This window comes from Lethenteron reissneri, chromosome 18, assembly GCF_015708825.2.
Source record: "Lethenteron reissneri isolate LAM-NWPU_2019-01 chromosome 18, ASM1570882v1, whole genome shotgun sequence".
Taxonomy (NCBI): domain Eukaryota; kingdom Metazoa; phylum Chordata; class Hyperoartia; order Petromyzontiformes; family Petromyzontidae; genus Lethenteron; species Lethenteron reissneri.
In genome coordinates, this window is record NC_083796.1 from 3,739,431 (window position 1) to 3,764,000 (window position 24,570).

The 24,570-nt window shown below is 47.7% G+C and overlaps 1 protein-coding gene across 2 annotated transcripts; it reads right to left on the bottom strand.

Annotated features, from left to right (window-relative positions):
* Positions 1-1,576: 1,576 nt before the first annotated feature.
* On the bottom strand, positions 1,577-24,181 carry LOC133343725 (tropomyosin alpha-1 chain-like). 2 transcript variants are annotated; one of them, XM_061553486.1, is made up of 9 exons: positions 23,590-24,181; positions 18,625-18,750; positions 14,091-14,224; positions 12,397-12,514; positions 11,507-11,577; positions 9,829-9,904; positions 6,258-6,320; positions 5,805-5,874; positions 1,577-3,611 (listed from the first exon to the last, which is right to left on the bottom strand). In XM_061553486.1, exons 1-9 carry the CDS (start codon positions 23,701-23,703, stop codon positions 3,529-3,531), a joined length of 855 nt encoding a protein of 284 aa, XP_061409470.1. In that variant the 5' UTR covers positions 23,704-24,181; the 3' UTR covers positions 1,577-3,528. The 2 variants fall into 2 exon arrangements, with proteins under 2 accessions (XP_061409470.1, XP_061409469.1); XM_061553485.1 differs by lacking the exon at positions 9,829-9,904 and adding an exon at positions 8,793-8,868 and having other exon boundaries at positions 23,590-24,179.
* Positions 24,182-24,570: the final 389 nt, after the last annotated feature.

A 24,570-nucleotide genomic window follows, 5' to 3' on the forward strand; every position in this document is an offset into this window, starting at 1 on the left:
AAAGCCAGAGCATGACTCCCCAGCGGCACAGTGATCTGCGGAACATCAGTCTTTCTTGCGAACATAAACAGAAATGTATTTAAGAAAAAAAACTGTGCAGCCCGTAGCGGAAAGCTTAATGTACGAAAATATTTTTTCGTGTACCGGTTTTAAAACTTTCTTAGAATTGAGATAACAATACAGCCTTATAACTTTTAAAAGTAGTTTTTTGGTCATGGGTCGGTTGTTTTTTTTTACAAAAACAAGATGGGCTTCACATTGACTTGCCATAATTTGATAATGTTGGTGATTATTGACTGAGCCAGAGCAAAGTACATGCTGCTGCATATAGAGGCACTCGGAAACTGGGCTGAGAGATACTTCTTGGCTGCCGCTTCTCAATACGGGACCTGATTATCTCATCCGTCGGTCAACAATGTTAAACGCATTCCATCGAGATGTGCAAATCGGACCGGATGACAGCAGGACACTGGTGTCGAGAACCCAAGAGCGACACTGACCTCAAAAATGTTTTCCATTTTCATTGCTTTGAAGTTGCTTGCGAAAGCCTATGAAATGACGCGCTACCCATGACAGTTATGGTGCAATTCAATGAATGGTTTCAATAATTGATTATTATTTTAAATATTGAGGTGCGTGTGGGGGCCTCGAGTTCCTGGGTCACTTGAACCCATTCTAAACAATATATTTTAATAAAACATTCCTTATATGATTCGATGCATGTATTGTGAACTTAAAATGAAATTCATCATTGACTCAACGAACCGCAAATGACAGCTGGAATCTCTGGGTGAGGCTCCTTTAACGTGTAATCCTTCCTAATCTGCAGTTTGGCTGTAATCGATGCTCATGCCACTGCATCCAGGAAAACACCTGTACAATTATACCAAAGAGTATGTATGGATTCCTGCAGGTTCGAAAGCTTCAAATCAAGATTGAACCACCTGTACAATTACCCACGCCTGGCACGCGCCACGCCACTATTGTACAGATTGCAATAATCTACAGGGATGTTAAGTCCATTGCATGACTAATCTGGTTGTGCATCATACTACGGCGGGATGCTTCCAATGTTTACGTACGGGCAGGTTCGGCGTTTTCTTTGAACTGCAAATCCCTGCACAACCGGTGTCCGGATATGCAGTGCATCTTGGCACATGGTTCGTGAGAAAATTGTTACCATACTGGGTTTCTTTTAAACTAAACTTTTTATTTATTTAAGGCCCACTGAGATATATTTCTCTTATTCAGAAGCGACCTGGCCACAAATGATGGTTCAACGAAATGGCTTATTACGTGGGAATGTACAGCAGATAATTACTCGTCCAAATGCATGTTTCTAAATGTGGATAGAAAGCCCGGAGAACAGTCCACGTGACCGCAGGGAGAACACGCAAACTCTAGATATACAGCAGGCGTCAAGGGTTGGGAACGAACCCACGACCTCACGTATACCAGGCGAGGCAGTTCACATCTCGCCACAGGTCTATCTCTAAGCAGTTGCCAATTTACGTACGTATCGGGCTCGGTAAAATAATAACTCCCGTGTACAAAAAAACCTCGCAAAACAAAATAATTGCTGAGCTAATGTTTTCATGTGGTGCTCATGCAGACTTCTTTTAATCTTAAAACATTTGTTTGCATTGACAACACCAAAGAACACATCCAAGGCTACAATATGTGAATGCACAATACATTGTGATATTTCAGGTGACTTTATATTATTGCATAGTCCAGATACCTGACGGCTGCAGTTACGCAGATTGCATGTGCGGATGCATACAATTGTGTCAGTGCACATCAACACCGGTTGAACTCAAAACAGCTGTGAATTCAATGTAACGCACGCATGCCTTCCATTCAACTAAAGAGCCTTCATGGGCTGACCATCACGTGGCACGATGCAGTCTGTTCATTCAGAGCGTTTTGCTTGAGCCGTTTCGCAGGCAAGACGGTGAACTGTACGTTGCATCTCGAGGATTGTGGGGAAAAGCCAAGAGAGGCAACTGTATGTTGCGTATAAAGGATTGTGGGGGTGAAAGCATCGCAAATCAAAATAGTTTTACGTTTGATGACGCTGACAACTGGTAAGAGCTCGGAGCAATGTTGGTGATTTTGGATCAAAAGTTCGGATCATATCAAATATATATGTTTTATTCATTGCCCTTAGGCAGGTGATTGTTAATAACATGTGTGGTGTTTAACACCGTTAACTTACTGTTAATCTCAAACGGTTGCTGAAATGGTGAGCTAGTGACAGAAATAGAACTGTGGAATTTGGACAAACCAATGGGGCGCTATGTAGAGTACACTTACCAAATCGGTAACAGGTCGCCCCCTCTCATACAAGTTTATCAACTTTCATTATTCTGAGTAATTTAATTAAAGATTGAGTTTTTATCTAATTTGTCCTCTTGTGTTGTCTCAAAGTTAACAATTGCTTATAAATTGCATACACCGTCAACGTTCTTCTTTTTTGCAAACACTTCAATACAATATGTTAAGAATAACGGTCGTAATTGATGGATCATTGCATACCTATCCTTCAATATTAGGTATATAATGAGCAATCAATGAACATCATGTCAAAATTTGGAAATGCAATGATTTATGCATGAGAATTAATGATCCGCTATTTGACTATCTTTTGACTTCATGCCACGACAATACTGACAGGGTCGGTGACAATCTGGCAGCCAACTCGTGGCCCACATCCAACTGTCTCGGGCTATAGCCCATCCACTTCTGGGAGAGTAATTCCCAGTTCCAGACAATTTTATTTTTCATGTTATTGAGCCTTTTCATCCTCGACTTCCTCTCATCCGTGCTCCACTGGTGCTGCCATACATGAGGACATCAGCGTGTATGCAAATTATATATATTAAAAAAAAACTTCTATGCTAATAAAAACACAGAATAAAGAGAAACAATGCAAGTGAACAGATATGAGATTTTTTTTTACCATATGCTCCACATTACTAGACACAGTTTCCCTTTAATTTAAGACAAAAGTTGTAAGTGCATCTTATAATCCGGGGCCACTTCCTGGAGTCGTTCAGTAAAGCACTCGTTCATGTTGAAGCTTCTCTGCCTCTGGTCTGATTAAGGAGTGAGTCGAGGGTTGCTCTGGAGGGTCAAGACACAACAGTAGGTGAGTGTGTGACCATATTTGTTGAGCTTTAATGACACCTGGCACAAGTTTGGAGGGTGGAGGGGGTCTGTCTTAATTTCTGGAGTGTTTTACAATCTGAAGAATGCGGTCATTTAAACTCAATCATGACATTTCATTGAATTGCTTGAGGGAGATTTATTTAATGACTGTTACCCAGCCAGCTGACCCTAGCTACAGTCCACCACCGCTGGCCAACCGAGGCCAGCCAGCAAGTGGCCACAGTTGACAATGACACTGCTTTGAGGTGCGATGCGTGTTGCCCCGTGGCCCCCCCGGGGCTGCCGAACGCGTGCACTGCTGTGTGCGGTGTGTGTGGAGCCACGCGGGGATGAGGGGACGGCGACAGTGGCGCCCGTTCACATGTTGTTCAGCTCCAGCAGGGTCTGGTCCAGCACCTGGTTGATTCCCAAGTTCTCCTCCTTGGCTCTGGCCAGTTGCTCTGTTGACAGGGCATGAAGGTTAGGAGATCGTCACGCCACTGTCCGGTACATTTTCGAGTTTAGTACCGCGTTGTTTTGGGAGTATGTCCGACATTTACCTCCGCTTGCTCAGAGTCTCTTTAAGTCAGTGAATTGTGCAGCTCATTTACACAATCGAGGGACAAAGTGAGGTGCTCAATTCAGTTCGTCGAAGAAGCTCCCAGTATGTGGAAAGAAATGTTGGATATTGCTGCCAAAACTACACGTGGAGCAACTGAAAACACATCAGAGATCTATATAGCACGACAGCAAAAAAACAACAACCCTGCAGTAGATAGCCACACCGTTCAGTGCTTCTGCTGGCACATGTCTACTTCACAGAGCCCAAGGACAACAGAAACGTGCAGGAAATGGCACACAAATTAAACCGCCGTACGTTTAGTTGGAATGTTGCAACGTTTCTCAGCCCGTTGTCTACGACAGGACTTGGAAACGCTGCGGTTTGCTCTTTTGACTCTCTGACCTTGGGTGTCAACGTGACCGGTCCACTACCCTCTTATGAGTGGTGCAGGGAAATAAATGTTCATGAAATGTGTGGATCGGTTCACTGGCAACCATTTTCTTTGAGTCTCCCTGCCAACGACATAGGGGAGTGAGCAGTCGCGCCCGACTGCGTTCCTGTCTGCCCACCGACCTCCGCTCAACTGTTTGAGTTATCTGGCTGGAATGTTTCACAGACTCAGCCGTGGCCGCAGTCCATTTCCAGACAAATGTTTCACATCAGAAGGTGCGTGCCATTGTTCCGCTTCATCCAAATTAAGTCTAGATCACCCGATAGAGTGTCGAGTCAAATGCACACTAACAAATGGATATTCGCATTGGTGCTTATTTAATATGAAGCAAGCGTAAAGAAAAAAATAGTCTAGCGTTCAACTACGGGTCAAATGCACATGCCTGGCGTTTTTTTCTCACTGGTAGGAGCACAGCTTAGTGCAATATTTTAAGTATGGGCCCTGTCAGAACTTGCAACCTAATCCACTCTACCGAGGGGCTTGCCAGATATTTTTTTTTGCTTTTCGGAAACGGGTTTCCGTTTTGAATGTTCACACAAAGCCGGATGCTCGTGTGTCATAATTTGCAGTTTCCCCGGAAAACTACACACCCAAGCCTCTTCCCAGCGTTTAAGCTTCCGGTGGGATATTATTATTTTGAATGTACTGTACCTATAAAATATGTTATACCAACAAGCATCACTTTGTGGGAAGCCAACAGTAAATGACCTAAAGAAAAACTGGGGAATTTCCACCTCTGATTACCACGGTTGGCTACGTATGGTGCGAAAGAAGTTCAACATACGATAACTTTCCATCAAAGGATACGAGTATTGCCCCATGCTGCTCTGAGCAGGGTGAAACTTTGACCCCACATGGTACTATTTAGTATCTACTGACGAAAGATGTTGGAACACCACAAGCAGCTCCTTTCGTTACCCTCAACCACCTTAAAAAAAGAGTCTAACCACTCAAATTATAGTGTATGGTCGTAGAAGACTTTAGGCGTATTGTTCACTGTCTACTTAAATACATTATATATATAAACCCTCACGTTTGTCAATAACGACATTCCGGGCACTGGCCGTTCTTCATAGCACATAGAGAGGTAGATTCAGTCGACCTCAAGCTTCAGCAGCGGGAAGAACAGGGAAACTCTACCTCTCGGGCCTCTCTATGTGATGTTGAGAAGGGCCGTTGCCCGAAACGTCTCCTGTTATATATTTTTTCCTTTTAGGGCATTGGTATAAACGAATGTCTTCAGTTGTTTTGTTATATGCTGATTCTAGATTTGAAGTTTTCGTGACTGCAAGGATCCATACACTTTGGTTTTTTCGGTAAAGTCACGTAGGGTTTTTTTATTTTTTAACCTACGTGACTTTACCGAAAAAACCAAAGAGTATATGCTGCTTGTGCACCACTGCCAACGCAGTATCACCAAATAGTTTGTTTAAAAGCTAAGTGATGGTCACTTTAAAAGCTACGTCCAGGTGGTGCAGTGGTCGGCATGCCGACCAATTAGGTCCAGTGCCATTCATCAGCTGCACAAATGAGCAGCTCTACCACCCATTGTTTGCACGTGGACTGTGGACACCTTTGAGTCGTGATGATTCCACCGACCAAAAAAAAGTCATTGCCCATCTAAAAGTTCCCCACACTCACCTTCCAGGTCATCAATGCTGTTCTCCAATTTCACAACTGTCCGCTCCGCATACTCGGCCCGTTGCTCCACCTGCGCCGAGCACAGCATGGTGCACGAGACGGGTTAGACTCCGCTTACCGGTTCGCAACTCCAAAAATCGACGATGACAAACAAACACAACGGTGACCGACGAAACTGAACCAAACTCGGATCAAGTGGCACAGGCGAGGCGTCTCACGCGACGCACTTTGGAATCTTTTAGACACGACTTCTTAGACAGTGTGGTTTTTGTCGTGTTGTCACTTTGGATTGTATCAAAAGCATTTGGAAGCCTCATTGTTACACCAACAGGTTTTGCTCTTCTGTGTCTCAAGCAGTTGTTTTGTAATGTGCACCTCCTCAAAACGCACTTGGATTCAACCAGACAATTATCAGCAAACAACAGTCATTCTGTTTACAAATCAAATACTGGCCTCCTTCAGCTTCTCGCTCAGGACCTTTATCTCCTCCTCAAACTTGTCTTCTTTTTGGGAATACTGTGGAGGGAAAGACACACGCGCACACACAGATGAGCACTGCATACATGACTTACAGAAGCCCTAAATACTATTCCTGTTTGCGCTGGTGAATGTATAAGTGTACGGTTGAACAGCGGAGCTCCTGAGTAGCTAAATAATACGTATAGAGCAGCTGCGAATATGAACGCTCGTGACAAGTCAGGGGCTTGGCGTTCTTTTCTTAAATGAGCGAGATATTTTCACTGCTGCATGGTGATCATGGTCATGTTCGGTCTGAAATATCCCCGTGACAGTCTGAGAGAGGCGCAGGCTGAACAAGGCGAGGAGAGTCCGTGCTCATACGTCTTTGCCCCCTCGATGGGTTCCGTGCTCACTGAAGCCCACGCGGACAGCCGGGGAAAATTCAGATCGACGATGACTACGATCTCTCCCTGCTGTGGTCAGATCATCTCGCTTGTTTAACAAAAAGGTTGGTGTGCCCCAAATTGTAGTCAGCTTAACAACTGTGACAATCCGCGCGAATGGGATTCATGCAAAAGCTGTGCTGCCTGGTGGCCTTGAGCCTGGTTAATATTGGGACATTTGATACACAACACTTTACAGACTTGGTACCTGCCATAGGAACGTGGAATTTGTAAATCACTGACCGAGAACCAAAAATGGAGGTGAACACTACCCCACGCTCTAGGGTGGATGGAAGCAATTTGAATAAAAAAAAACCAAGCTTATCTGGACGCGCTTCGCGACTCCAAAACGTTTACCGGATAAACCCTCCGTTGAACACGCGACGTGCAGCCGATGCAATCTTGCCGTCTTATTTACGTTAACCTTTTATCTGCACCACTCAGCTATGCCTGGAACGCGTGTGTAACGGGTTGTGCCTTTTATTATTATTATTATTTCCTCATTGCTTAACGGCTGGGGAGGTCGGCAACATTTAGGTCAGTTACTCGTAGACTTACTTGTATTGTGAGGTAGGTGACAGCTGACCAATCCTCTGTGCCCCCCACCCCACCCCCAAATAGTGTCAGGTAATTTGCTGTGCACCCTCAATACTCTTTTATAGGCCAGGCCTTTGATGCTCAACGTGACCCCCCCTCCAGTAGCTACTTTCCTCAACCCCAACTTCAAAAGTGTCCCCAAGTGCGGTCATCTGTCGTCGGCTTGTTACGAAACTCCCACGATTGTACTCCGTGATGCAAAGGTGCATTTGTATTTGAGACGACTCACATAATGAATGGAGATAGAGTTGCATATGTAAACGTATGTATGCGCTTGAAATGTTTTGCACGGAATTCAAACCCGTAGTTGAGTGCTATCCTGCAGGCAAAATACAAATCCTGGCAGAAGCAATGAGAAATTAACTCCAATCATTCCATCACGTTACAGGAAATGCCGATTGAAACGTGTTTACGTTACCAATTATATATTTTACTGACCGAATGCAGAGTGAATTTTTTTTTCTTCTGGAATCATGTTGACGTGTTTCTTTCCTCGTGAAAGTCTCACTGGGGCCTCACGACTTCTCTTCTGTGGAGTGTTTTGTTTGTGTTGTTAAGCGAGTTTAATTTTATATGCTTTTGTGAATGTAATTTTTGTCAGCAGCCTTTTAAAAGTTAGAATGTTAAACGCTTTACATTCAAACAAACCCTCCCAAGTTCTGTTGGTCATTAGCGCTGGCAAAGACAGAGCCCTTCTAATAAGCTGCAAATTGTCCAAAGTTTTAGTAAATTGTTGGGGATAACTTATCCTGGAGGAAACATTTATTTAAGAATATATATTTTTTTAGTCTTCCTGTTGCAAAGCGTACGGCTGTTGGGTTCAATTTGGTGTTTATGCCTCACAGTGAGCCCACCCAGGCTATGCAGAGGTTGGGTTTGCCTCACTGTCATAAACTACACACTCGACAGTTGACAATACAGCATGTGTGCGTGTGCGTCCGTATGTAGCGTCTAAATGCCACCACATCTCAAGATGCCATGTGCAACAGCGCTTCCCAAAGTCCTGTCGCCTTCGATCGAGCGTTACACCGCTTGCAGCGATCCTCGCTATCGATCGGCGTTCGACGACTCGCACCGCTGTGGAGAGTGGCGGCACAATGTGAAAACCCACGCCGTGGCGAGGCGAAGAGATTTTCCGCACCCGGCCCATCGTCGCGGAACTCATTGGCCGGTCACTGCCCACAACTTGTCACTGGCTGCCAGCCAATTCTGCAGTCGACTCAAGATGGATATGTTCGGTTAAAGCTTACAGAGCCTAAGCGTAGTGCCTTTACAATAGCCTCTGTTGCTATAAATATGAACTTAAAGAGACCAATGTAAAATTGCCACTTGGAGCATTGGAGTTTGGCAAACGCTGCTGCATGAAACCCCGTGGGCGAAGCAAGAGTTTCAAATATAGACGAGAGAAATAAAACAAACAACCCCCAAAATCGGCAGCATGTGGGAACCAAGCAGGCCCGTCACAAGGATCCACGGTCATGCCTCTAACCTCCTCGTTCTGTGCCATGAGGGATTTCAGGTCGTTGGTCATGTTTTTCAGGTCCTCCTCAAGCGCCGAGCATTTGCTGTTGTGGTGGAGATGATGGGCGGGAGGGGGAGGGGGAGATTCGGTATGGGGAAGGGGAGAGGAGAGAAGAGGAGAGGAAGGGATGATGGGGGAGGGGAGGGAAGGGGAGGGAAGGGTTAAGAGCGAGGTAGGTTGAGGAAACAGGAATGGGAGAGGGCGGGAAGGGGGCCAAGGGAGATGCCGTGAAATAAACAGCGCGCAAGCAAGAGAGCGAGATGGGGGAATGGGGTCGTGGGAAGGCAACTCCATGGCTGCGCACAGCCTATAAATGCACACAGGCAAAAGCTCCCAAGAATGCAGGAAATTGTACACGTGATTAATGATGTGATTTGGGACTGAATATCCAGGTTTTCTAAAAATGCCTGTTAGTTCCACTTTGGTTTTCATGTAGCGAGGCACAGCGCGGGTAGCAGCAGGCGGGCACATGCAGCAGTGATCGTCATGACTGTCCTTGCAGCTCGGTTGCGCACTTAACGAGGAAGGGAGGTGCGAGGAGGGAGGGGTGGTCAAAAAGTTTTGAAAACGAGACATTGCTAAACCAAAACCAAAAAACGGCATGGCACCTGTTTGCGGTCACATCGACGCCACGTAACAACAACCGTGCACTTTTTTGGATGATTTTAGCAAGCTCGGAGTTGCCGCACTCCTTGTGTGCAGTTCTCAAAACCTTTTATAACGAATGCTCATTGGTACATATTCGTCCACCCACCCTCGAATGCCCGCAGTATTTCAGCAGCCCTTGAGAGTGAGTTCCAAATTTGATGACCGACGGACATTTTTAACGGACCATCTAGATCATCGACGTCTAGTTCTGCGCACGTTTTACAAAGTTCGCCATTTGCCTTCAAGAGCTGCTGCCCGAGATTGATCGTCGTCAGTTTTTGGGGTAAATGTTTTCGGTGGTGACGCGGTGACCAGGTTCCAGGCGGAGGTGCACGCCGACGCGAGGTTTCTCTACCTTCTCATCGGTCACCAAGAGGGACTTGACACTCTCAAGGGCAACTTGATGCTCCTCCTCCAGGCGTCGTGAGCGGCTGTTAGTGTGGGGTCCAGGGTCGCGCGTGGGGGTGGTACATGCAGGCATTTTTCCAAACCGTGATTTTCATAACAGACGCACGCACGCACACACACGCGCTCTCACACGTACATGCCACCGCGGTGGAAGAGGTGGTGGGAGCCGGTGAGATTATACGTTGGGGCTGCGGTGCGGTAAATATAGGCGGTTAAGTATACGGTGGCACAGAAGGGTCCGCGGTGACGTTACAAACAAGAGCAGAAGTTGGTGTTTAGACGTGCACGGTGTGCGCGCTGCGGTGAGTTAGTCGCACTTGACAAACAATTGCTCAAATTCTCACAAAAAATACATACAGTTAAACTCACCACATTCATAATTATCAACCCTGCCTTGCAACAGAAACACATATGCAGACTGAAGAAGGGCCATTGCTTGAAATGTTAACCTACTTTTTATTTTTCTGTTATAAGGCAGTGTAGATGGTGAACTTGGTGAGATTATTCTTGTTGATTTGTGCTCGGACACCACCACCAATGCAGTTCCTTTTTTATATTTGTTCAATTTGTCACCATACTTTCACAGCTAATAAATAACCAAAGCAGCCAGCAATGCCTCCCCCAGACTGGGTTGGCGTCGTGTTAACGATGAAGTCATTTCCCATTTTTCTAAATATGAGTTATTTGATTAATAAACAAGGAATGTTACTGGTGAGAGGTTCGACTTTTGGACGTTACAAAATATTGTCGGGCAAATTAATGGCCTAAGCACCACTGTAAGAGACTTCCAAAACAGAGGATTGTTTCTTAATTTTCATATCCTCCTTTCCATTAACTTAAAAATATATCTTTGATATATCTTGGATATTTTTTATATCGATATGTTTGATATATTTTAAATCTTTGATAAAAAAAATCATAAATTTGGAATGCATAATGCCATCAGCATCAGGAGTTTGTCCATTCGGAATGATTCCAAAATGTTGCATCGCCCCATGTTAAGAGAATGGCCCAAGGAAGGGTGATACCACAGAACTACTTCTGAAACGCCTTCATGTGATCTTTTTCCACACTTAGGGGCAATACATTTTTCAAACGTTAATTGAATTGGCAGTTGAAACCAACATTTAATTTGTTAGTTCTCAGAGAGTGAAAACGAAATTTGATAGCGAAGTTTTTTGTGGCTGTTGTGGTGTGTAAACTTGAAGAGACAAAGACGGCCGGGCGTGGTGATGACCACACCAACCCTCGCATCCCTTGCCAGCAATCGTAGGTGCTCGCTCATAGCACTTACCCCATCAGCCTACATAGAGGGATCTATGTATTTGTCTCCGAGTCCCTGTGTGACTTGGCTGAGATAAATAGCTCATGACACACGAGAACCAAGTTTTAATCGGTGGTGGCCAAAACCCAAATTTTAATTCAGGATCTCAGCAGCGGTGCCTGCACAGTCCTTGCACCCTTGAGCCATCTGACCACTTTCAGAACAGGAGCCTTGAAAGGGGGCCCTGGGCAGGTGTGAGGCTGTGATAGGGTTAGGGTTAGGAACCATCACAAAGCAACGGTTCTCTGGGTGGGGGGTGGGGGGTCAGAGCCTCCGGGTTGTGCGGTGGCTCAGGGCTTACGTTTCGGCGTGGTCGGCACGCTCTTCCGCCCGCTCCAGGTCGCTCTCCAGCACGATCAACTTACGGGCGACCTGCATCACCAGGACAAATGTTCTCAATGCATACGCGTGCAGCGCACATCTCGGTTTCTATGTATTTACACCATATATACCGTGCATACACTTGTATGGATATATGATATGTATACACGCCAGTGTCGTTGAGGAACGTCAAAGCCAGAAGGTGCAACTGTTTGGGTCGAGAATGATGTGTTTATCCTGGACATCTGCGTTGTTCCACTCTGTTAGCCAGCGTTCTTCCGGATCTGGGTGAGATTCAAACCCAGAAGGGGGATCGGGACTTGCGTTGGCTGCGAGGTGACGTTGTTAAGGCCTTGGTTGACGATGGGTAGGTGGGTTGTCTTTGGCAAGAAAACGTGTCAACTTATTTGCAGTTTGCATGTCTCTGCAGATATTTCGTGGCAGAATATTCACCAAAACAAGGAATCCAGGGGAATGGTGTCAGTGTTCCGGTAAGTGATGCACATTGTGTTATTTAATTGTGCATCAATAAGTTTTTGTGTAGGAGCTCCCGGACCAGAATGAAGCACAATACTCGGCCACCGAGTAGATCGGTGACTTTGCCTCGTTACTTTCCTTCGCTGTAGGTCTACGCAGGGCCTGAATTTCTCGCTCAGTATTTTCCGGGTCGCTGGTCGCCCGGGAGTAGAACACGCGATGAGCAGTGGCCACAGCCATAGCGAGATGTGTAATGGATGTGGTGGGCCGGGTGCGGAAACTATATTCGTGATTTGCTGACCCAGACAGACCCGGCTAGGAACGGAGCACTGGGCGCGAGCAGCAGCAAGCGACGTGAAACAGTGAGCGGCGTCGTCGTAATTGTCGTCTCACCTCCTCGTACTTGCGGTCGGCCTCCTCGGCGATGTGCTTCGCCTCCTTCAGCTGCACCTCTTGCACCTCCAGCTTCTCCTCGTCCTTCAGCGACTTCGTCTCGATCACCTTCATGCCCCTGCATGCAAGTGTCCCGTGTGGTCAGGGTTATTCGGCAGTTACAGTCTTCACCCAGTCAGAAGCAGGAATTTTTTGCCTTTGACTTTTTTGTTTCCGTCTAAAGCAGTCTGACGTGTAGGCCACCCGCAGTTGTTAAATGTCGGGTGTGAGGGACACGCGATTTCCCTCTGTCAATGTCAGGTGAGCCAATCAGTGAACTCGGTACGTATTTATATATAGATATACTGTAAAGACAATCACGATTTGTGTCTTTCTCAAGTCACTGCAGTCTTTAATATTGCTACTAAATTATATTAGTTTGTGTCTTAATTCAGACTATTTTAGTTATTTTTTTTTACCAAATTTGTCATGAACATTTTATCATCGAAAAAGCAGCATGTAAGATACAATGTCGACTTTGAATAAAATGGCCATAATTTTATTCATCTCAATGTTGAATGTAACACGTATTTATAAGTACGATTAGCATTTGTTTAAATCGATATAAACATAAAACACGTTTTTTTTTGTTGTTGAAAACATTGGTCAAAGTAATTTCCACGTAAAAAACCCTCAGATAATGTGGCATTTCCCCAGTGGCTCACGGCCAGCGACGGAGGCAAGAGAAGGAAGGCCCACAAGGGATCTTGGCGTTCCAAAGCAATTTGTGTCCGCAACCTTAACTCTTGTTGTGAAATCAAACAGCAGAGCGATTTGATCCTACAAGGAAGATTGGTGGCAACATGCACGATTGGCTGTTGAGTCACATGATGCCTTATAAGCCCTGAGCCTTTTGAATTATGGTCCCTCTCTCACAAACAAATGAAACATCTCCTTTTTGACCAGGGCCGGATGACGTTTGTTGGGGGTCTAGGGCTGTTATAGTTTTGAGGGGGGGGGGGGGCTCTGTTTATTACATTCCTTCCCTTGACTGCTTGATTTTATCAGCACACAAGCCCGATGCCCAGTACTCCATTGTTATTCACCGTTTCTCTACGAATTGGAAAGCTCGTCAAAGTTAACGTGAACAAAACTATTTTCATTCCGGCACATAATTAGTAGTAATGCACATGGCAGTGATGTGGCTCCAATTGGCAGGTTACGTATGTGATTTACCGTAAAGTTAAGCCAAAGCGATACCCAACCAACTCCAATGAGACAGTGGTGGAAATTCTACTTTTCTATGATGGGGGCCGGGGGGGACTTTACCCATGGGACAAGCGCTGTTGACTTGCACACCACATAATTGGTACACATTCTACCCCCATCCAGAACTAGAACTCGCAGCATTCCGAATGCGAGCCAACTTGCTGCACCGGCCAACAGGATTGCGTGGTCACTGTTACTGTGATCGGCTCATTGTTTTCTGCGTGGCGGTGCCACTCCAGCGAGGCTGCAGCCCCCTGAAGACCTCCTCCCTGCGTGAGTCCGGCCCCTGACCCGGTCCGTGACCCCGGCCCTGTGACCCCGGCCCGTGACCCCGGCCCGTGACCCCGGCCCCTGACCCGACCCGTGATCCCAGCCCGTGACCCCGGCCCATGACCCCGACCCGTGACCCCGGCCCGTGACCCCGACCCGTGACCCCGCACGCTCACCGGTTGCTCTCGTCGGACGCCTTCTCGGCCTCTTCGAGTTTCTGCAGCGCCACGGTGAGGCGCTCCTGGGTGCGATCCAGCTCCTCCTCCTTGAGCTGGCTCTGCCGGTTGAGCCCTGCCAGTTCCGCCTCGGCCTTCGAGTCAGACGCGAAGCGCCACCACCACAACAACGACAACAACGGCCGCCCGTCTTCTACGTTGAGTCTCTCTCCCAACGCTCTAGTCAGTCAGCAGCAGCCCTTTGTTGTCAATCAGCGTGGCTGGATGAGGGTCCCACCCCACATGCCCCTTGGGCCGCGGCAGTTACAGTTATGTGAACATGTTTCACCACACGTAGACTTTCGTGACCAATGGTATTCGTAATAAAGGTTTTTGGGTTAGATCGCGTAAGTAGACATGTGTCGAAAACTTGGCGTTTTGTTTACGTGACAAATCCCTTTACGAATTGGCTGTGTCGGGTGGTGGAGGGTTTCGACACATTTATACTTACGCGATCTAACCAAATAACCTTTATTATGAATGTTTCACCACGCCGGTCAACGCGGTTGGCACATGCAGGGAGCATGCTACACGTGGTGGTGGTGGTGCAACGATGTATTTTGCATCACCGATCAAGAGCCGTTGTGTGCACACTGATCACCCATCCTGGCACTATCCAGGCCGAAGCCTGCTTAGCTTCAGAGGTCTGACGAGTTTGGGTACATTCCAGGTGATCGGGCCACAGGTAGCTCGGCATGTACAGCACTGTACGCTAATGAGACAAGTAACCGTTCACCAGTCCGCCCTTTGCCACACGAGTCGATGGATTGTTGCAAAATTTGGTAACGATTCATTCGAGCCTCCCGTTTGAACAAATTTTCACATTTGCCAAATACTAGTTGACGAGTCGGCACACTTCCCAAAACAACAATTCCAACCCAGGTATTGCCACGGACGGCGAGCGGCACGCCTCCGGAATTTTCAGGTTCGGCAAAGCTGAATTAAGTGATAAAACCAGACGTATTATTTTATGGGGGCGGTTTTTGTGTGTAGCCATCGGTGACGTGACAGAGGGCCGTCAAATTTGGTCGACTTGGGAAGCCAGTTTAATCGCCGTTCTCTGACATGGCCATTATGAACCTCCCAAGAGCCAGCCAGCGGCCCTCTTCACGTGACCGCGTGTTGTTCCTACCGTCGCGATAACCCGAACCAACACACACGTCAATATTCATTATAAGTCACTGTTGCATCTTCAAACACCTGTATAAGACGGTGTTTAAATTAAAGCCGAACAACATCAGGTTTCCATGAGACAATTCGATAAGAGAACCTCCTAAAATGAATGACACTGATCGATCAATGTCCTAAAATAAAAAGCATGTAATTTTAGAGGCTTCCAAATGCTGTGCGCGTGGATCAAGGCTCCTTCGCGTGTTTAGTTTGGTCCAAGTTTGGTTGTTTTTATTCGTCTTATATTTTTCTGACCCAAAGTAAGGCTCTGCCAAGCATTGACAAAAGTGAAAATACCGTTCGTTACGCACGTGAACACACGCGCACGCACACGCGCACACGCACACGCGTGCGCACTAAAACGGCACGTGGACCGCGCGGGTTTGTGTTGTTCCAAGGTCATGTGTCCACAACCTGAGATCTTGCAAAATCAAACGCTGCAACTATTTGATCTCATCAGGTATATCGGTGAGAGCACGCATGCATGCCTGGTGAGTCACCCGATGCCTTATAAGCCCTGTGTGCCTTTTGCCTCGAGGCATCTATCTTATACACAATCACCGTGAACAAAAACACAACTGCCACAGGCAGGGGACAGGAGGTGAGTCAGATGATGAGTGTTAAACACATTCAGTCAACCACACGGTTACAAACACTCACTCACGCAAAGACAAAGATCCCCCCTGAACAGACATTTGGGGCAAGTGCTGCTAGCAAGTACATATAAAGGCGAGCTTAGCACATGAGGTGGCCAGCAGCACGCCCGGCCGCCTTTGTCTTCCCAATGCTGATGTTTACACACAGCACCAGGTAGTGTACACATTTAAGGCTGAGTCGACCTAGGGGAGGCTCAGGACTGGTTCAGATAATCATCAATTGTGTTAACCAGGGTTCGGAGCGCAGAGTGTGCTTGACCACGAGGCTGCCGTTCTCCGCTGACACATCCATACACACACATGTATAAGTGTACGTGCATGCATCCCCTGGAACATTTAAATCGCATTTCACTGTCACATCACATCTCAAACTGTGATCGCCACAAATCTCAATCTCATAGAGGGCATCTCTCTGGAGTCTCATCTGCGGTGCTCGCCATCTCACGACGCATCACAGGTGACACCGCCACGCTGAGTGTCACGTACAGAAGCTCACTTATCGGAGGCGGGCCGCTTACTCCGCATGAAGGTCTCGCGAGGAATTTTAGCCCCCCCACCCGCCCCCCCCCCCAAAAAAAGGAATGTAAAGCAGCATTGAGCTTCAAAGCGCAACTCTCCACCGCTTGCCTGCACTCCACGCATGCCCTTATAAAGGGCCCAGTCGTGCACTCGGTTGTTTATTAATTCAGGGGCGCAGCCGGAATTGCGGCACAAATATTTATGCACTCGAGCCGCACTAAAAGTGAAAAGTGGACAAAAAGTAATACCCCCCAAAAAGGGGGGATGGAGGGGGCCGGTCGAAGCACGAGTTAGGCAGGGCGAGGGTTTACATCCAAGGTGATGATCTGAGTTGGATTCCTGGCCACGGGCTGCGAATGTGATATTTGAACCAAGCCGGCGTGTGGTATTTGAACTGGTACTGGGCCCACCATCGCTCCTTCACCGACCCGGTATTGACGAGCGTGGTGAAGTATGATTATGATACAACAACCCTTGTAACTGGCACGGCGTGGGGAAGCCTTCATCCGGCAGTGGTTTTGACAAAGAACTGTACATTATTTACATTACTACAGTATTGTTATTATTATACGTAAACCCTGCTCACAATGCTTGTTGGAACGTGGGAACATCTCTAGGTGTGGGGCATTGTCACTCCAGATTCTTGCAATTCAACTGCTATTCTATTTAAATTAAGTGTAAGCGTCATCGAATGGCAAGTACGGAAGGGATTGTTCTGTAAACCCAACTACGCCTGCTCAGTGGAGCGAGCATCGTTCTCTCTCTAAGCAAACAATGTCAGGCTTTGGTCGGCATTCCTGCACATGCGGTGACTGGTGATATGCTCAGAGGCTCCTTTTCATTGTTCATAGACAGACAGGCAGACGGACAGATAGGAGGAGAGAAAGATAGACAGGAAGGCAGGTAGACAGGCATGCAATCAGGCAGGCAGACAGACAAGACCACGTGCGTGTCCTGCACCAGACACGGCAGAGATCTGTGGCTTGATTCTTTTCACTTTTGGCGTTGGAGAACTAACCACATCAGCCCGCGGAAGCGGTTTCACTCCTGTTGATTCTATCGTAGGAAAATTAAATCGACCGGGCCAAGCCACTTGCAGCAGGTCTGGATATGGCCATTTTGCAGCAGGGACATGAAAAGGGTTCCTCGGAGGCGGCTGATGCCACGGTCTGATAAACACTCTCGCTCCTGAATCCTAACCCAGCTTCATCCAAACCGGTTCCTGCAGACCACCCACCCCTTACCCTCCATCACCCCCTGTGTACCACCCTCTCGTTCACCCCTCACCTCCCGACGTCGGCACCCTCATCCGGTAATTACTGTCATTTCTAGTTTCTTCACACACACACAAAATCCGGCATGCATGCTTGAGCTACTGTATGTTCGGCGAACGTGTCTGGGTTCGGGAGTCTGTTTGAGCGATTGAAAAATGTTCGCTTTACAATCCCACGACCGCTTTGTGGGCCCTGCGTGTTTTGTCTACAGACTAAATATGAATCGCTTCACTTGTAGTCCGTGCAAGAGCAGGAACTGCTGTCACCTGGGATGGCAAAGCTTTAGTGGTGATCATTTATATGGCCAATAACGGCGAATCAAATAACGATTATGTTATTTATTCATCCAGGAAAGGCACACTGAGTCATAATTCAATATTCAGGGGGGTCCTCCATTCGAATGTTTGGCCAATTACTTGTGGATGAGTGTTTTACATCGTGTGGGAGGAGGGATGGAGCACCTGAAGAAAACCCACCACGCTTATTAGGGGATATCACTCAAAGCCAGGACAGATGGATTACGGTAAATCCATTACTGTGCTGACATCTCAACACTCGGCATTCCAAGGCAGCCTCCCATCCAAGTACTAACCAAGCTTACCCCTGAGGGCATTGGGCATGTTCAGGGTAATAGGGTCTATACCAGATGGGGGAAGATAGTTCACGCAAGCTTCTCAGGATAACCGGTCAAAGTGAGGAGCCCAGCACGGGTGCAATTCCCAAATTATCAACATTTCCAAACTTCATGAAAAAAATCCATCTTCACACATCACCTCATACTTCAAACAATAAGCAACCGTGGACTTTGCTGCTGCCCCCTAAAACCGGAGGCAGGGCCCTCCCTCCTCCCACCCTCATCGCCGCCTCAGGCCGCACCTCAGTAGCCTTCCTGTCAGCCTCCTGGAGTTTCTCCTCCAGTACCAACGCCTCCTCCTGAGCCTTGTCGCGCTCGTCCTCCGTGAGACGAAGTCGCTTCTCCAGCTGCAGCATCTCGTCCTCCATCTGCAGGGAGGGAGGACGGCGTGAGGGCGCGGGGGTAAGACGGCACGCGAAGTGGCGGGGGGGGGGGGGTGACAAATATTTATTTTCCATTATACAACCGAGCCGTGCCAAGCCAGGTCGGCGCGGCTCAGGGAGTACCGGGTTTGTTTCCACTGCAGAAGCCAAGGCATGCTTCGTGATGTCACATGCAACGAATGTGTGATTAGTTCCACCCCTGGCCCTGCTTGGCCCCAAACCAGATTCAGATGTCTCGTGAGGCCAGCGTATCACGGTTTGGTTCTGGTTAGGTATGGCAAATAGCCAGTGGAAAACCACCTGTTCCAGTGGAAAACCACCTGTTCCAGTGGAAAAGGAGTAAGAGAGGAAAAGAGACAGGGTAGGAGGATGCGGAGGTGATGGATGTGGCCTGTTGTATCGGTCATTTGGAACTTGGGAAGATGTCTTTCTTTGATTTCTCCTGCATCATCTAGTCTGGAAGCTAGAGCAGAAGTTGGTGCTATTTGAGGTGACAACATTTTAAATGGTACAAGGTTCTCCATATTGCTAACAAGTGTGAATTCACGTTCGATAAACTGACCTCATTTAACAACATATTTTAGAATATAATTTGCGTGTATTGGTATGGTGGTAATTCCGTAAACCAACGCTTTAAATGATGCAAGAGTTGGTGGAACACGTAAAATTGTGTAACTGACACACCTGTTCGGCTACAAGGTAGCTGAGATACAGCAGAACAGCGATGTGTTGTGACCTGTCTGTGTGTGTTTGACTGTGATTCTCATTGTACGCATGGTAGATGTTTCCGGATACTCTGGTTCATTCGCACACGCTCAACACCATCTAAAATAAGCAATTAGCCAAGCATCCCAATGCACGACCCTCCTGAAAAAGAGGCTTGGGACCCGGTGAGGCTTTACTGGGTAAATAAGAAATAAAGTAAAAGAAGAAATCGGGACCAACAAAAACTTTTACCACCCCTCTATCACAACTGCAAACGTAAAGAAAAAGCGAAATGATCTCAATGTATTCTTCAACTGCACGAGTTGAAGAATGGATATTTGAAAAAAATCTATTTTCACGAAATTAACCTAAGTATTTTACACACACACAGGACTCAACCGTATATTTTAAGCGCATAATTGAGTGCAATTAAAGACATCTTCGTCATCACCTCTCAAAATGGGCACGCTGTAAGGGTGAGATTCGCAGTGGGTTGGAGGCACTGTGCCCGACAGAAGCCATTTGAAAAAAACGGATGCCGAATAATCGATTCAACATTTATATTATATTTTTAAGCAATTTTCACACACTCATCAGCAACGCATCGTCCCCTCAACCTCTCCTCATTTCTAGACGGTGTGCGGCAGTCGATGTCGTGTCCACGAAGAGGCAGAAGCACTTTTAAATCATTTAGATTGAAAACTAAAAATTTGTACAACTACTTAGTTTATTTTCCTTCCTCCACACCTCCGATTAGCACGGTTGGCTATGTATGATGCGAAAGAAGTTTAACATACACTCTCCGCTCACGGCCGTGGCAGTCGGGTCCATTGTGTGTCAAGTAATGTTTCGGCCCATCTCCCTCCTTCATTCGCCACCATCACCGCCCTTCTTGTTAACAGTGGCGGCCACCTTTACAGCTGTGCGAAGTTCCTTGTTAAATATTGGCCGAGTGTGTGGAACATTGCTCGCATCATGTGGTCAACATGATGGTTATGGCTGTGGTAACAGAGATGCCGCGTCCGTGAACCGGCAATTTGAAGGCAAGCTTGGTGGGTTGCGACGTGGCCAGGGTAAGTGGACCTGTGTTTTTGCGTGGATCTTTGAGTGCAATCCCCCCGTGGGTTTCCTCCCATACACAAACCACTCATTGGAAAAAAAAGGATTTGGTGAAACATGCCAAAGCAGCACCCTCCTGCAAACGAGTCTTGGGACTCAGTGAGGCTTTCCTGCTTAAATAAATGACTAGTATTATTACTGTACATTATGCACACAGAACATGGGAGCATAGTTAATCTCTACAAAGAGTGTCTGAGGCTATGCAAAGGCTTCCTGTGACATTCAAGGTACTAATTCTACGCAGCACAGAGGAAGTAAAACTCAAGCACAGAATACTGAACACATGCACACACGCTGCATGCCTTGTCACACTCAATATAAACAAGTCAGAGTGTGTCCTCATGCTGAAACAAGCATTTGGGCATCGGTGAAAATTCCATTCATATAACGAGAACCAGTCAGCAGTCTATCCCGAGGATGGACAATATTGACGATGAACTTCGAAATGCCAATGGACATACGTTGTGCCTCTTGTAAGAACTTTCAATTGTCCGTCTGTGAATTCGTCCGTTGGTAACAGCAATAACTTGACAAATTTGCATCGCAAAGGGTCAATTTAGGACTCTCTCTGACCTCAAAAAACCAGGGAGTCACGGCATTGATGATTAACTACAATACGACTTATGGTTTTATGACCTTTGGCCGAAGTCATACAAATCTTGACAGAATAATGGCATCGTGCGTATCCTATGGGGGTTGAGAATATTCCTGTGATCTCTTCCCGTTCATCTGCTCTTTGAGTTGAGAATCGGGTAATTGAAGAAACATTCGGGAAACTTGGTCGGGTTAATGATAAATGAAGTCTATTCGTGGAAAGAATAGGGGAAGACTTTAGCATGAAATGTCAAGGGCATGTTCTTGTTATACCAGTGAAAGACTGGATAAAAAAAAAACTATAAATGACATGTGTGTTCCTCCAAACATTGTGGACTGGTACAAAATATATTTTGATTGTATCTTCTCGCAACTTCTTGACGGTTATTTTTCGTGAAATATTCTCACAGCAACTTTAAAAGTCTAAAGTTCACACAGAGACAACCCCAGCACTTGTCTTCAACAACAATGAAGAACATTCCGAACCACATTGCATTGGAAACATAATAATCGATTTTAGGGTTGGATACGCCCAAGATGCCCAGCAGATGGCAGCGCGGCAATGGAACATTGAATCTATCTGTGCGGAGCTTTGGTTTTCTCCAGATCCTCTGATTTCCTCCCACGTGAATTCAAACTCTCGTATTAAATTGAGATTGGCCAAACACCCGCATGCATGATCCCCCAAATCAGTTTTCTCCTGAAGACACAGTGAGTTCTCCTGGGTATTTAATGAGAAAACATCCGTGTGAGGTCGCAAGCACCGCAGCTACTACATCTATGATCAAATACAGAGGAGTTGCAGTTCGCGTTATCAGGAATATCCTGTCCAGACCGTGTTTGTCTCTTTCTGATGCTGAAGACGACAACCGATACTCAATTTGCAGTCGGCAGCACGCGCACACATCATCAGCGATCCATCATGCTCGTCGGCTGTTGGGCGAAGTGATGATGTTAGCGAGTGCCTATTAAGGCCAGATTTGAGGATCACACCCAGATACGTGAAAAGACGAATTATCCCCGCATACACCCACTGTTGGGACAAGTGTGGTTTTGGAACGGACCGCGGTCTTGTTCCCATCAGTGCTGCTGTTCACACACCGCGATCGTTATTTAGAAGAGGCCTAAATACCTCCGGCGTAAGCCGTGACCGAGGGGGCACACGCACGCATGAATACGCGCCACGTGCAACGATAAGACCGAGACAAAGACATCAAGGACAAGCTCCCAGCATAACCGACATACACTCTCGAGAGCACCTATTAAGGCCAGCACCACGCCCGGCCGCCTTTGTCTCCCCAGTGCCGATGTTTATACACCGCGCCAGGTACTCATTTAAGGCTGAGTCGACTTAGAGGAAACCCAGGACTGGTTGATATATAATCGTCGCCGATGTTGGCTGCGAGCAGGAATCGAACTCGGGTCGCCGGGTTCGTAGCGCGCTAACCGCTACGCTACCGCTCACACACAAACAGGTACACACGTACACAGGTACACGTACACACGCAAACAGGTACACACGCACACAGGTACACAGGCACACGCACACGTTGACACGTGCGGGTACCGACGGGTATATAATATACAGGTAAAAAACAAACACACAGGTACACTCTTGATTTGACGACCGAAACGTCGTGATTTATTTTAATTTTATTTTATACCGACGTGACTTTATCGAAAGAACCAAAGAGTATACACAGATACACATACACAAAGATCCCCCGTATAGCCCTTTACAGACTGTTAGGACAAGTGCTGTTGGCGAATATGTTTAAAGAGCCGCACGGTGCACAAGAGGATGGGTGGCCAAGACCACGCCCGACCACCTTTGTATCTCCCCAGTGACGATGGTTTACACGTCGCACAAGGTGCTCATTTAAGGCTGAGTCGACCTACGGGAGGTCTATATAATCGTCACTGATGTTGTCCGTGAGCGGGAATCGAACTCGGGTCGCCGGGTTGGTAGCGCGGCACGTTGACCGCTACACTACCGCTCCCCACCACACACACGGGTACACGTATACACACACAGGTACACACACACAGGACACAGGTACACACACACAGGTACACGCGCACAGGTACACGCGCACATGTACACACGCACAGGTACACGCGCACAGGTACACGCGCACAGGTACACGCGCACAGGTACACGCGCACAGGTACACGCGCACAGGTACACGCGCACAGGTACACGCGCACAGGTACACACACACACACACATGTACACGCGCACAGATACACGTATGCACACACAGGTACACACAGGTACACGTATACGCACAGGTACACGCGCACAGGTACACACACACAGGTACACACATACGCGCAGGTACACGCGTACATGTACACGCGCACATGTACACGCGCACAGGTACACGTATACACACGCGCACGTACCTGCTTGGCTTTCTCCTCGGCGACCTTCCTGTCCGCCTCCGCCTGCTCGGCGCGGTCGATGGCGTTCTCTTTCTCCATCTTCAGCATCTGCATCTTCTTCTTGATGGCCTCCATGTCTGCTGCGAGGGCTTTGGCGGTGGCGGCGAACGAGGTGACGAGACGCGTCTGCGCTTTTGGGGCGAGGTGCGGCGTGAGAGTGAAGATTGGGGCGAAGTGGGCGACAGGAGGAGGGGATGTCAAGCGGAGGTGGTGATGGAGGTGGTGGTGGAGGAAGATCGAGGGTCAAGGATGACGAGGGTGAAAGATAGTGGCGAGTGGAGGAGGCTGCTGAAGAGCCGAGAAGGACGAGTTACAGAACTTCAGAAGATAGCGAGATGTGAAAACCAACGGCGGATGGATAACCGGGCGGTGAGAGAAATGATTGACTAAAGGCGTGGGCCGAGGGTGCACGTGGATGGGAGGTGAGCACGACGTGAAGGCAAAAGGTGCAGGAAGACGAAGACGAAGAAGAGGAGGAGTAGGTGAAGGAGGAGAAGGAGCTTGGTGCTTTTCACCGGCTACTCCAGAGTGAGTGTCTGGACGTAGGGGTGGGACCGCAGCCGGGATAAGTACCCCGGCTCCGGCTGGGGGGGGGGGCGGAGAGGGGGGGGGGGGCATTCCCTGGGCAGTGACACAAGTTGCGTGGCGAACCTCTCTCCGTGTCTCCGAATTTTTTCTCTCCCTCTCTCTCTCTCCCATTTGTGTTCCGAACGGCGCTTTAACGCCAAATCGGGGCATATTCGCGTGGCGAGTGCCCCGTGTTGCAGTCACTGCGCTCGCCGCACCCCCCCCCCCCCACCAAAAAGCCTCATCGGCGTCATCATCTCCCGCAGTGGCTCCATCTCCTTGTTTGGAGTCGAACGTTCTCAGCTTGAGATGATCGCGACCGCTAGGTCCCTGGGTCCGTGACTCTACGCGCTTGAAGCGAGCGCTGCCCATTCT